Genomic DNA, 14753 nt, shown 5'->3' with positions numbered 1-14753 from the left:
AAAAGTTTTCCAAAAAGTGTTATAGTAGCCATCACATCGAATCTTACGATACGTGTATGGAGCATTAAATGTAGACGAAAAAAAACTAATTGCACAGTTTGGTTGAAAATTGCGAGACGAACGTTTTGAGTCTAATTAGTCTATGATTGAACACTAATTACCATAAAAACGAAAGTACTACAGTAGCCAAATTCTCAAAATTCACGAACTAAACACGCACTATTTCTCTCTCTCCCCATGGTTGTACTTTTTACTACACTGGAGCTGCTCTCGTCGCTCGCCACCCAGAAAGTTTGGAGACTCCGAACGGACAGCTGCCTTGCACACTCCGAACGGGTGGGCCAGCCGGTCGGCAAACTGGCCTATATATGTCAGGGATCTAGAAGGAAGGCAGCATCCCATCGCATCGCACCTGTCCACTCCTACACGTACGCGCTGCTGTACCCGTACTTATCTGTGCAACGTCGAGTCCGGGATCTAGAAGGAAGCCGGCCATGGCTAGGGGAGCTAGCGTGCCTGCAGCGCCCGCTACGCTCCTGGCGCTCCTCGCTGCAGCAATCGCCGCTGCGGCTGGTGCTGGTGCTGGTAGGATCGGAGCTTCAATATAATTCAGCTCCAACTGCTATTGATTTCTACTTCCTCCTTTGCCTGCTCTGCGCCTACGACGAATGAACCCCAGCAGGCAGCTCGATCTGCGACACGGCCAGGTGCGGCAAGGGCAGCTGCAGCGAGGCGCCGGGCCCCTACCCCTTTGAGTCCTACAAGTGCACCTGCGACCCCGGCTGGTCGCAGCCAGAACCGTGGATACCCCTCACAAAACTCCCCAACGCGCCCTGCGTCGTCCCCAACTGTAAGTAGTAATTGTTTTTTTTATAGGAGTAATTGTTACTTCAACCTCCTTCAATTATCTGCCACATGGAACGACACAGGTAAGATCCTACAGCAGGCTCCAAATTCACCTGTCCACAAGTAATTTACCGTCAGTGCTGATGCAGTATACTCTCCCTTAAAGAGTAAATATTTTCAATCCTTCAACTTATATATGCGAGTCTGATTTTCAACCTTTAACTACCAAATCGGATAATTGACACCCTCCAATTATATTGTCAAAAACTGGAGAAATTTGGTCCTCTCGCTCGTTTCAAAGTTGGTATTTATTTTTTAAATACAATAAAAATCTACTTTATCATCTAAAAAAATAATGTATTTTAAATTATATAAAAATAAAATGAGTACTGGTTCTTTTCTAAAAATGCTATCTACTTATTTATGATATATATACAGCTATTTTAAATTGATTTAATCTGTTACCACTACTTTGTTGTTCGTAGTCATGCTCATTATTTACTTAAAGCAAACAAGATTCAAATAACTCTAAATAGAGCACCAACAAAGGGATAACATATTTAGAAGAAAACTGGTACCAGTTTCATATTTTTCTGTTTTGAAATAAATTAACCATGATTTTTTAGAGATCAGATAATCATTTTTAATTATTTTCATAAATAATTAACCACTTTTGAAATTAGCTAGAGGACCAATTTTTCCGGTTTTCAGCAATTGGAGGGCATCCGTTGCACGGTTTCATATTTTTCTAGGAGTTTATTTTTTATTTTTTATTTTGTCGTCATCGTCAACCCATCTGATCCTAGACATAAGAGGCCTAAAGCTGATGAAGCTGTATATTTCTCATTTCTCATTATATATATTGTAGGCTCCTTCAGTAGTGCCTGTTTGAACCTTACCGTGCCGATACCGAACGTTCCTCTAGACCGTAAGTCACAAACCATTTACGTACTGCCACGCAGATGACAGTTTGATCTATCTGCAGTCCTCTGGCTTGTCCATCCGTTTTTGAGCCAGTCTTGTTTCGTCTCCATGTCCATGCATGCAGAATGCTTCGCCGTCAACTGCGGCCTAGGTGGTGACTGCGAGAAGGGCGCCGGCGTCAGTTACCAGTGCCGCTGCAAGCCGGGCTTCAAAAACTTGCTCAACGACACCTCCATGCCTTGTATCGGCAGCAGCTGTAAGATAGTACATCGCTTCTTGATTTGTCTACGTCTACTATGTCTGGGTTCTCTTTCGTGGGCGGTTTGCTGAATCTTGTTTTGCTTTGCTCATTGTACATTCAGGCACGTTTGGGGCAGACTGCGCCAAGCTAGGACTGGTAAACACCCCGGCTGCACCAGCTCCGGCACCTGTCGGAAATGATGATCTTTATTAGTACTAGCAGAATGCAGGTACTTCTTGTTCAAATCGATCACACACATGTAATTAAAACGTGATTAGCTAAGCACTTGGTTGTAAATTACTAAATTAATTTCTGTATATACTGGCTCTTGATTTGCAGGATCATCCATTGCCATGGGATCCGGCGTCTAGATTACTACCGGTTACTGCAATAATATAGAGATCTCGACCTTCTTGTCCTTTTTATGATAAATGAGTAGTCTTTATTCCGGAATTTACTTCATACAACTTGTTGGAAATGGGGAAAAAAAAGGAGAGTCCCACTGTGGTGGTATAATGCTGTGATCGTTAGGATTAAACCTCAGTATGCTAATCATGCATATGTTCAAGATAATTACTTATAAAAGTAGGTTTATTTATTAATTATATCAGTGAGATATAATTTTTCCAAAAGGAACATTTGAGGACCCTTAACTGCTCCGGTCCTAACCATCTGAGATAGAGCAAGTTGAGAAGCATGAAGGGGAAATGTATTACTAGATTTTGACCCTTTAGCCACGCTCCACGCTATATATGACGACACAAATTTGGTTGCAATACACTGGTGTTATTGCCATATTTTCATTTTTTGTGGCAATAGTGGACAATATAGCCACGATTACATTTGCCTTGTGATTTCCATGAAAATCGTGGTAATAAAAGATGATATTGCCACCATATATTGTTTGGTCACAAGTAGTTGTGAGTATCTCCATGACATGTTTTGGTTGTGATAATTCTGATTATATTTTAGTTGCAATACCTAGGTATTATTGCCACTAATCAGTGGTACATTTGTTTGCTAGAAAACTTGTATTGCCACGGTTTTGTTGAGGTGGGCCTTTTGGGTTGCCCGCTACCTAGGGTCAAGAGGGGAGGAAAAAATTGTATAAAACAAAAAGGTATGTATTGCCACATATTTAATTCGTTGCTATTCAGTATTGGTTTACTAGAAAACTTGTATTGTCACCATTTTTGTTGTGGTGGGCCTTTTGGGTTGCACGCTACCTAGGTCTAAAGGGGAGAAAAATTATATAAAACAAAAACAAAAAGGTGGGCCTTTTGGGTTGCACGCTACTTAGGTCTAAAGTGGAGAAAAATTATCTATACTATAAAAGAGTGAAGGAATTGAAAATATCATTCACCCAAAATTTACTTACCCACCTTACATAGGAACCGTTGGATGAATTAAGTCTTTAGATCTAACGCTCCGTATCAATTCATCGGTGGGCAATCTGCCATCTTCCACTTACACATCTTACGCGTTCCTGCCGTCCAAAACTTCTTCCACGCCCTCCCGTACGTAATTTTTTCCACCCGAAATCTACCTACCTGCCCACGCGTACCCATCTTGGGGCGCCTCGGCGGTTCCTCGACCTCGAGCGAAGCGGCGCCCACGCATACCCATCTGAGGCGCCTCGGCGGTTAGGACCGCGAAGGCCGAGGGGAGACTCCTCCACGCCGCCGCACGCTGACAGCCGGTAACAACGAGGGAATTTGTACGAGGTGAAGAAGTGTATCGGCTAAATATTTACACCAAGTATCACAGGTCAAAATGCATGAGAGTTAAAGTTACAAGTTCAGGACTACTCGAACTGCATTCAGAGCATCTAAGTGAATGGCGTCGGTTTCTGCAACTGCATTGTCACTAAGTTCTGGGCCACGGATTTGAAAAAGTTCTCCTGCTGCGGTTTTGTGTTTTCACTTAGCCCCGGGTGAGTTGGCCCTGAAGAGCCGGTCGACTCGGCCCAATCGGTTGGTTTAGATCGACTAAAAGACCGAGTTCAAGTTTTATGATGGATTCCCCGAGATCATCGATTCAGGAGCTAGCTAATGATAAGGAGATCGATAGCGACAAAGAGACATTCGCACAGATCCAAGGCACCAATGCAGGTACAAAAAAGGATTTTTATTTATAAAACATAACCCTATTACAATCTATGGGCCGAAGAAAACGTGGTTGATGATTCCTTCAGCCAGGGTTATGTGCGCCACAGCATCAGCGGCTCCCTCGAAGTCATCCACCAACTCCTGGTAGTCGTCGGGGTCTTCGCCATCAAGGAAGCCAGGCTGTAGCGGACGAAGATCATGCCCGGACCACACTTGGGCAATTTCAAGGGCCACGGTGGCTCCATGTCGGACACCGTGGAGAGCCACCTCCCTAACACGCACGGGGACGTCCTGGAGGCAGGCCACAAACATGTTGCCCCGGGAATTCAAGGCATCGCTGCATCATTTGCCACCAGCAGGAGGGTCTCTAGTTCTCCATCAGAGCTACAACAAGAAGAGTGAGGTCGTCAGAGAGAAGATCGGCAAAATAGAGTAGTCAAAGTATAGGATTGTTTCAAAGAACTTACCCAGAACCCTAGCATCGAACGCCGCCAGTTGCGCCTGGACGGCGTTGGTCTCCCCTTCTGTGGCGGTGAGGGCAGCCTAGGAAGCATTCAAAGGCGACCTCCAGACAGCCATTTTCACGGGTCGCCTCTGAATAATGGTCCATTGCCGCGTTCCGCTCATGGAGATAATGACAGGCATCATCCCCATTGTAGGAGTTAGAGGAGTCGTCGGAAGACCCCACCGGTGCCGCCGATTCAGCATCTTGGGCAGCGCCAGAAGGCCCCGCCACATGACGACAAGCACCAGCGTGGGATATAGCTCTGTAGGACCAAGGAAAGTTAGTTAAGACAATCATTGAAAGAACAAGAATGCAGACGAGATCTGCCTTACCCCTGGCAGTACAGACGTTGGCGCATAGGAAGTTCTTCCTTCAGGATGTCGCCGGCAGGGCGCTTGCCATCGACCATGGTCTTGAGAAGGAGGAACGGTTTAGATCTGGAGAGGAAGAAATTATGCAACGGCGGATACAAAGGCAGAAGCAGATAAGATCTCGGCCAAGCCTTGAAGCTGTATTTATAACCGCAATAAGAAGCGCTGGTGGGACTTCTCAGGCCATGTGAAAACAAGTTTAATAGAAGATGAAGGGCCACTCTAGAGATCGAGGAAGCCCCGCGTGGCCAAATGAGGGTGCAACAGTTGTAGGGATCGTGGACTTAAAATCCTATCTACTGAGATTTTGGCATTCTCACTAAATTCTAGGCTGAGAACTTGAAAATCTATTCACTCCAACTTTGTGGTTTTACTTGGTTCCGAGAGATTAACCTCAATTGAGTATTGATCGACTAACTTGGGTCGACTAGCGGAATAAGCTTGGTCTGGATGTTATTGACAAGAATAAAGGACTCGAGACAATGAAAAGAAGAAGGAATACCTTCTTGTCAGTCGGCCCTTCAACTGAAAAAAACCACGGAATGATTTTGGAATAAAATTAACTATATCCCTCTTGCAAGTAGAAAGCGGTAAAAGTCGTTGCCAATCCTGGACTGCATAGATTAAGATAAATAAAGGCTGAACATTCAGTGTCGAGGTGGACAAAGGCAGAATATGTGCAACATCCGTGAGAGGTAATTTCGGAATAAAATTATTTTATTTCAAAATTGGGGGGTGTTGGTATAAATTAATGCACATAGAATAATCCGCAAGCCCATGAATATTATATCAATGTAGCACTTCACTGGGAGTACCCATATATCAAACTCGTGAAAATGTGTGTGAGAATAACCAGATCTAACTTAACCTAACTTCACAACCAAGGTTAGATAATACGAGCGTAGAGGAGACTGCTAAGGTCTTCTAGTTCTAACTTCGGTAAGCTTTATCTTCTATTGTTTAATTCTGGGGATATTACTAGAGAAAACATAGGCAGAGTATGTTTTCTATAGTAACAAGGTCCTGCTAGGCCTACTAACGGGAGGTGGACTATAGAGGATTCAATGAGGCTATAAGAGTCACCCTCGTGAGCTACCACTGATCTAGAAAATAGGATACATCCATGAGTAACCGAGTCTAAGCACCACACTGACACTATAAATACTACTTTAACCCAGGAGCTACAAGGATTAAAGTACGCAAAAGTGAGTCGCAAACTTGAAGAACAATATGAACAAGATGCTTACTTGAATTAGAGGTCGATTACCAGAGAAATCTCAGAAGCAAGCTCAATAAGAACTTGATTCCACCAGGGTACAAGCCGTAGAGAGAGCACCGATAGGCCGGGACTGCTCTAAACTCTTCCCTCACACTTTATCTCTCTATCTCTACTACAAGACTAGATCCTATGGAGGACTACTCTTCTCTTGATTGCTAGCTCTGATCATGGTGGAGATATGGATTAGGGTTTCTGGCTTTTCAACTCTCAGGATCTAACTTAGCATGCCCAGGAGGGGGGTGCAGGTAGGTATATATAGACCGGAGCATCAATCCTGAGCCCTCAGATCAAACCGACTTGAATAAATGGCGGAGATACAATCCTTAAGGCGGTGGAGAACCGACGTAAGAATGAGGGACTGCCAGGTGGACCCCATTGGCTAGCCAGACTACAGGTGGGGCCGGCCGCCCCCACATGTTAGTGGCATGGGCTCCGCTTCGGTGGAGATCCTCCTAGAGTCTTCCCATGTAGTTTACGCAGCGGAAGTCCATGATTTCCTTTGACAAATAGACCCTCCTTGGCAGTTTTCTGATTAAATCCTGCTGAAAACACATATTCACCAAAACTTGTGGAATTTGTCAGTTTAAACCCCTAAGTCTATAGTGATGATCCATTTTAGCCATTTATGCAAGTCATATTGACGGTTTGTGATTGGTGTTAACTACCGTCAACAAACTCCCCCACACTTAGGCTTTTACTCGTCCTCGATAAAAGGATGAATTACTCAAGACATAACCTTAGGACAAGACATCAACATAAAACTATTCCTAGTCATACATGCACTGCAGGATTCAAAGTATCTACCATGAAACTTTGGGCGGTTGAAGAATGGAACAGCTTGAAACAGATCATGTTTTTCCTTCAATCAAGTCAATTAGAGAAACATTTTAAGATTTTGAAAAACATAGCTTACCTTCTCCTCATGTGGTACTCTGAAATCACTCAATATGTAGTATTTTTTTGGATCCTTACCAAGGCATTGATGTCTTTGCCTTCTTTTTCCCTACTAAAAGCTTATGTGGAGCTCAGGTAAGGATAAATATGAGAACATACTTGCATTGCATATATTGTAAAGTCAAAACAAGGATCCAAGGAGAAAGATGTCATACTATTAAATCAAAATATGCATGTGTGTGGATATATATATGGTGGCTAACCTAATTCTACTATGCTCCTTGAAACCTATCTCTCTTGTTTGAAACTTGAAAAATACTTTTGCAAGTAAACATGGGCTATCTTATTCATCTCTTTTTTTCAGGTGGGCATCTGAGCACCCATTGTTTTAGATATCTCGGACACTTGTCCATTTTTTCAATACTTTTTTCTCTTTTTCTTTCTTTTTTATGAATAACTTTGGTATAGCCCATGCCTCTTCTTCTACAATTGAAACTTTTCAAGATAGACATTTACAAGAACTTAGAGCATTTATCCTAACAAACTTATTTTTGTGTCTATTCCCAGTGTAGGAGTAAAACATTTTTGGGTAGATGGAAAACATGTTGTTGTGTACCCCCAGTGTAGGAGCAGCACATATATATGGAGTGTTCATGATCTTGATCTTAAGAGCATGATAAGTTTCTCAACAAGGGTCACAAGGTTTGACCAAACTCAATATAATGACAAGTAGTATATGTAGAAGGTTTCTCTAGTCTATATTTGGCTCTGGTGGGATGTTGCTTACCACAAAGGAGAGGTGTAGCTATTCATTTTACTTTTTGAAATAAAATTCTCCAATTAATGAGACATCAAGAATCAAGTTCTCATTATTCTACTATATCTCATTCCACAACAACTTAAGTAACATGGGGTCCATAATAATAACTTCCCAACAGTAGCAAGACTTTCAGGAAAAGTATTATGTGAGTCTATCCTTTAAGTCATGACTGAAATAATCTTTCCTCAGGTTTTAAAGTTGTTTTATCAAAGGATTTTTAATTTGGTTCGAAATAGAAAGCATAACATGTGAAAATAGATCATATGGGCCGCAAACCTGACCGTAGACGAAGCGCAAGGCAAGGCGGAGCTAGGCTAGGCTAGCCGGCCCATGTAGGAGGCTGGGTGGCCCACTCTCATGCCCATTTCGGTCCAACTTTGGTGAGCATGGTTTTTGGTCCATTGCTTTTTGAATTTTGTGATTTTCGCGATCGAATTCCGTCTTGTTGTTACTGTGTGCTTCCCCCACACTTGTTTCCTATTTACCTTTATGCACAACATGTGGAGACAAAACACATATCCAAAAGAAATAGAGAGTAGATAATAATAATAAGACTATATTAATATTATAAGGCACTTTATTACACAAACGAAACTAAACATAAACTTTAACCACTCTAACAATCTGAGCTAGCGAGTAACCTAAACATTCTATCTTTAAACACTTGACCTAACCACTCATGCCTTATTATCAACTACCTAATTCTCACTTCCTCATCTTAGCAACAAAATGATTCAAAGCGTTTAAATCTTGTTGTGGGCTCTTGCGATAAACGTGTTCTTCGTTGATCCTCTGTTCTAAGGTATAGACAACATCACTTAGATATTCAATCTTCTTCTCTAAGAGTGCAATGGTCATCCAAGGGTGTTTCTCCTTATTCTCTAGGATAGTTGATGGCGCCTTCCTCTTCTTCTCCTTTGGGGGAACAAGCTTGATCTAATCTGGCATAGCTCGGACTCCATCAATAATTGTACACGGTGTGACTGACTTATATTTTGCACATGTAACATCTCCAAACTTATTAGTCTTGACTCCAGTCAGCACCTTGTGTCCCTTCGAAGGAAGGAGGTTGATCTCCTTCATCACCTTGATTAGCTTCTAGATGTCTAGACGAGGCTCTTATTGGCGTGGCTTGCCTTCAAGAAGTGGGCATGGCGGGGGCAGAGCGATCACCGGATGACAGATAGCTTGAGTGAATGCTGGTGATCTCTAGAGGAATGATGCTTAGCGCAAGCACATTGGTCTTCTTGTTTGGATCAAAACCGTAGGCGACGATCTGCTTGTTGGCCATGGGGACTAGAGAGGAGGAGAGCTTTGCTGCTATTGGAGAGAGAAGGCTTTGATGGGATGGCTATGGAGGCAGGCAGGGGCTCACTTATATAGGGGGGGACAACTTGCAGCATGAGTCAAGATCTATCTATTAGAGGTCTCATAATGAGGAAAAACCGAATGCGTAAAAAACTATGGGATTGTGGAGAGGAAGGATCTAGAATACACGAGAGAATTGACTAGGCGCGCGAGGGCTGATAGGTGGGCCGGCCGGCCCCACACATCACCTTCTTGCATGGGTTTTTCTCATAGTGGTTTCTAATCCCAAAAAGTATATTTATGTGTTACAAAACATAAAGATGATGGCAACGGTGTAAATCTATGGTAAAATCAGAAAATCTACCTCATCCAAATCCTTAGGTGGATTTTTAGGTTCTAGAAAGATCTTGAGACGGTGGCCATTTACCTTGAATAATGTACCTTCATCGTTTTGAAGTGTTACTGCTCCATGCGACGAGGTGCTTATCACCTTGAATGGTCCTTCCCATTTGCTTTGAAGTTTTTTGTGCCCAAATAATTTTACCCTAGAATTAAAAAGTAATACCTCATCTCCTAGGGTGAACTCCTTCTTGATCCTCTTGTCATGCCATGTCTTTGTTCTCTCCTTGTATGTCTTGGCGTTATGATATGCTTTTTCACGCCATTAATCAAGCTTACAGAGTTGCATCTTCCTCTTGGTTCCTGCAGCTTCAAAGTCCATGTTCCATCGCTTGATGGCCTAGTGAGCCTTGAATTCTAGCTCAATAGGTAGATGACAGGTCTTTCCATAGACAAGTTGGTATGGTGACATCCCAAGTGGTGTTTTATAGGCCGTTCTATAAGCCCATAGTACATCAGGTAGTCTATCCTACCATGCAGTCCCCATCTCGTTGATCGTCTTCTACAGAATGTTCTTGATTTGTTTATTTAATGTTTCTACTTGGCCACTTGTCTGAGGGTGGTATGGAGTAGTGACATTGTGATGGATCCCATGTTTTGACAAGTAGTTGTGAAAGTTTTTGTCAGTGAAATGAGTGCCTCCATCACTAATCACCATCGTTGGAACTGTGAATCTTGGAAATATTGTCTCTTGAAACATCTTCTTAGAGTTCTTAGCATTAGTAGCTCTGCATGGCATTGCTTCAACCCACTTGGATACATAGTCAACTGCCAACAAGATGTATTCACAGTTCTTTGACTTCAGAAATGGTCCCATGTAGTCGATTCCCCAGACATCGAAGAGCTTGATCTAGAGGTTGTTAGTGAGTGTCATGGCATCTCTTGAATTGATATTCCTGTGCCTCTAACATGCTCCACATCTCTAGATGAAGTCCTTCGTGTCTTCATACATGGTAAACCAAAAGAATCCACTTTACTCGATCTTTGAATGAGTGTGGAATGCACCATTATGTCCTCCATATTGTGATGAGTGGCATCGTTTGATGATCTTGATGCCTTCTTCCACCAGTACATATCTTCTGAGTAGGCCGTCAGAGCAGACTCTAAAGAGGTATGGTTCATCCCATATGTAGAGACGACTTTCATAGATGAGCTTCCTTTTGTTCTCCCCTGGTGGTACATAACCTGTAACCATAAAGTTAACAATATTTGCGTACCAGGGGTCGGATTTCATGACTTTGAAGAGCATGTCGTCCCACAGTGAATCATTGATGGGCAGTTCCTGTGAATTCTCGAACTACATTCTAGACAAGTGATCGGCAACAGAACTTTCTACTCCCTTTTTATCTTTTATTTCTAAATCAAATTCTTGGAGTAACAAAATCCATCTTATTAATCTGGGTTTAGCATCTTTCTTAGTGAGCAGGTATTTTAAAGCAGCATGATAAGTATAAACAATCACCTTAGCTCCTACTAAGTAAGATCTAAACTTATTAATAGCAAAAACAATAGCCAGGAGTTCTTTTTTAGTTGTTGCATAATTAAGTTGAGGTCCTGTCAGAGTTTTGCTAGCATAAGCAATTGCATGATGCTTTTTATCTTTTGTTTGTCTCAAAACTACCCCTAAAACATAATCACTAGCATCACACATAATTTTAAAAGGTAGCGACCAATCAAGGGGTTGAATGATTGGTACAGAGATGAGTGTTTTCTTAAGAATGTTAAAAGATTTCAAGCATGCATCATCAAATTCAAAGGGAACATCCTTGGCCAAAAGATTTGTAAGTGGTCTAGCAATATGAGAAAAATCTTTTATAAAGCGGTGGTAAAACCCTGTATGGCCAAGAAAACTGTGAATCCCTCTGATATTTACAGGAGGAGGTAACTATTCAATTACTTCTATTTTAGCTCTATCTACCACAATCCCTCGTTCGGACACCAAGTGTCCAAGCACTATGCCTTCTCTAACCATGAAATGACATTTTTCCCAATTAAGGACTAAGTACTTTTCTTCACATCTTTGCAAAACCTTGTCTAAATTTTCAAGGCAATCATCAATAGCTTTTCCATAAATAGAAAAGTCATCCATGAAAACTTCCATGATTTCTTCAATCATATCAGGAAATATAGACATCATGCATCTTTGGAAAGAAGCTGGAGCATTACATAATCCAAAAGACATTCTACGATAAGCATAAGTTCCATATGGACATATAAAGGTGGTTTTGCTTTGGTCATCTGGATGGATCAATATTTGGTGATAACCTGAATACCCATCAAGGAAACAAAAGAAAGAGTGATTCGCCAGTCGCTCCAACATTTCATCAATGAAGGGCAACGGAAAGTGATCTTTCTTGGTTGCCTTGTTAAATTTTTGGTAGTCAATACACATCCACCATCCAGTGATGGTTCTTTGGGGGATTAATTCATTCTTTTCATTTTTAACAACAGTCATGCCTCCCTTTTTAGGCACAACTTGAATAGGGCTTACCCACTCACTATGCGGTATGGGATAGATGATCCTGGTATGTAGGAGTTTCAAAACCTCTTTCTTAACTACCTCTCTCAATGCATTATTAAGCCTCCACTGTGGCTCCCTAGAAGGTATAGAGTTTGGACCTGTAGGGATGCGATGGGTGCAAAGAGCAGGGCTAATTCCCTTAAGGTCTTGGAGCGAGTAGCCAAAAGTAGAACGATGCTTTTCTAAAACAGTTAGCAAGTGGAGGGATTCTTCCTGAGAGAGTTTATCACTTATGATCATAGGAGAATCCTGATCATTATTGAGAAAAACATATCTAAGACTAGAGGGTAGGGGTTTAAGCTCAATGGTGGGCTTATGTGATTCCAGCAATTCATCTAAAGGTTCAGCCTCTGTAGGATTTTCTTCTTCTTCCTCGATGAAGAACTAGGCATCATCTTTAAGGTTGGGTTCGATCAAGTTATCAAGAGATGCAACCTTAACCTCTTCCATTGGGTCTTCCTCGGGAATTAGCTCACTCTCATCATTTAGAGAATGAGTATTGGGTATAGAGAGCTTAAAGTTTTTCCCAATTCTTATGTTCAACTTCCCTGTTTGTCCTTCTTAGATAAGTCTTTCGATTGGTTATCCTATCAATAGGTCGAACTCCATAATATCAAAGATATAAAAGCTCAAATGAACTTTGGTTCCTTTTACTTGGATAGGGAGGACATAAAGTATCCCCAAACTCATGAGAATGTGTCCTGAAAGACCTTTCAAAAACTTCGTTGTTGGGGTTAATGGCATGTGTTTCAATAAATCATGAGCAAAAAATGCAGACATGATATTAACACACACAACTAGATTGTAAAGAGCATCGAAAGGAGCTTTATTAATTTGGCAATGAATAGATATAGAAGGTGAATCTAAGCGAATCACATCAGAGGAAAGCTCTGATTCTTCAACCCATTCATTGCTTATAATAGACACTAGCTCTTTCGTAGTCTTTTTAAGGAAAACTTTCTTAGAAGGGTCTAAAGGTTCTTTATGTAATGATGATTTCCTAGACTTCTGGGGTCTCCTCATGGTATAGTAATTTGAGGTGTTTCCATATTCATCAAAAAGTTCATCCTCGAATTCAAGCACAAAGTCCAAAATTGGAGTTTTCTCCTTTTCTGGTGGTTCGGGATCTGGGATAGCTAAAGTTGGTGATGGGTCTGGTAAGGATTCGGGTTCAGCTATCTAAGATTCCTCCTCTAATGGCTTCTTTTCTACTTCCTCAGGGTTGTTCTCTAAGAATTTAGTAAGAACGCTTCTCCCCAAATTGGCGGAGACATGCAAGAACAAACCTCCTGAGGCTGTATTAAGACGCCTTGAGGTTTTCCTATCAAGACCCATATAAAAGTGTTGAAGAAGAATGGGGTCTTGAATGGAAAGGTCAGGGCCAGTACTAATAAGAGCGTTAAAGCGTTCCCATGCCATGCCTAGAGATTATTTTTCTTTTTGTTTAAAAGATAGTACCTCTGAACGAAGGCTGACTACCCTAGAGATGGGAAAGAATTGTAAGTAAAAGCTAGAGCACAAGGCTTTCCAATCTCCTTGTCTACTCCCTATGGTGAGATTGTACCAGCATTTCGCTTTTCCCATCAAAGAGAAAGGAAAAAGCTTCCATCGTAAGGTTTCATCTGACATGACTGCAATGCGTAAGCATGCATAGGTCTATTCAAACTCATTTAAGTGGGAATAGGGGTTTTCATCATCTTTGCCCAAAAAGGATTGATCCTGATCCATGTTGATTAAACATGGGCGCAGCTCATAGCCAGGTGTTAGGATAGGCTTTGAAGACTCTTGTGGCTGTTGGCGTGCACTTGTGGGTGCACCATATTGGTAGATAGGGGTGGATTCTAGATCCATGGTAAAAAAAGGAAAACATAAAAGATTATAGAATAATGATACAAGGATAAGCTAGATTCGAAGTTAACTCAGCAACCATTTCCCCGGCAGTGGCTCCAGAAATGCTTGTTGGTATAAATTAATGCACATAGAATAATCCGCAAGCACACGGATATTATACCGATGTAGCACACCACCGAGAAAACCTAGTTTTATATCAAACTCGAGGAAATACGTGTGAGAATAACCAAATCTAACTTATCCCAAATTCACAACCAAGGCTAGATAATAGGAGCGTAGAGGAGACTGCTAAGGTCTTCTAGTTCTAACTTTAGTAAGCTTTGTCTTCTATTGTTCAATTCTGGGGATATTACTAGAGAAAACACAAGCAAAGTATGTTTTCTATAGTAACAAGGTCCTGCTAGACCTACTAACGGGAGGTGGACTATAGAGGATTCAACGAGGCTATAAGAGTCACCCTCGCGAGCTACCATCGATCCAAAAAATAGGGTACATCCATAAGTAACTGAGTCTAAGCACCACGCTTACACTACAAATACCTATTTAACCCAGGAGCTATAAGGATTAAAGTACTCAAAATTGAGTCGAAAACCTAAAGAACAATATGAACAAGATGCTTACTTGAATTAGAAGTTGATTACCAGAGAAATCTCATAAGCAAGCTCAAGAAGAACTTGATTCCACTA

General features: G+C 41.6%; 1 protein-coding gene across 1 annotated transcript; it reads left to right on the top strand.

Moving 5' to 3' along the window:
* The first annotated feature begins 494 nt into the window (after positions 1–494).
* LOC136459754 (uncharacterized) lies at positions 495–2453 on the top strand. Its single transcript, XM_066459595.1, has 6 exons — positions 495–585; positions 680–850; positions 1715–1774; positions 1895–2026; positions 2133–2240; positions 2351–2453. Exons 1-5 carry the CDS (start codon positions 495–497, stop codon positions 2222–2224), a joined length of 546 nt encoding a protein of 181 aa, XP_066315692.1. The 3' UTR covers positions 2225–2240; positions 2351–2453.
* Positions 2454–14753: the final 12300 nt, after the last annotated feature.

This window comes from Miscanthus floridulus, chromosome 1 (assembly GCF_019320115.1).
Source record: "Miscanthus floridulus cultivar M001 chromosome 1, ASM1932011v1, whole genome shotgun sequence".
NCBI classification, from domain to species: domain Eukaryota; kingdom Viridiplantae; phylum Streptophyta; class Magnoliopsida; order Poales; family Poaceae; genus Miscanthus; species Miscanthus floridulus.
Note: the sequence above shows the minus strand (reverse complement) of the source record. Positions and strands in the feature narration are given on the sequence as shown.

Coding starts and splice junctions, on each gene's coding strand:
- LOC136459754 (XM_066459595.1), top strand. CDS start 495: ATGGCTAGGGGAGCTAGCGTGCCTGCAGCGCCCGCTACGCTCCTGGCG. Junction 586..679: donor TGCGGCTGGTGCTGGTGCTG/GTAGGATCGGAG, acceptor AATGAACCCCAG/CAGGCAGCTCGATCTGCGAC. Junction 851..1,714: donor GCCCTGCGTCGTCCCCAACT/GTAAGTAGTAAT, acceptor TATATATTGTAG/GCTCCTTCAGTAGTGCCTGT.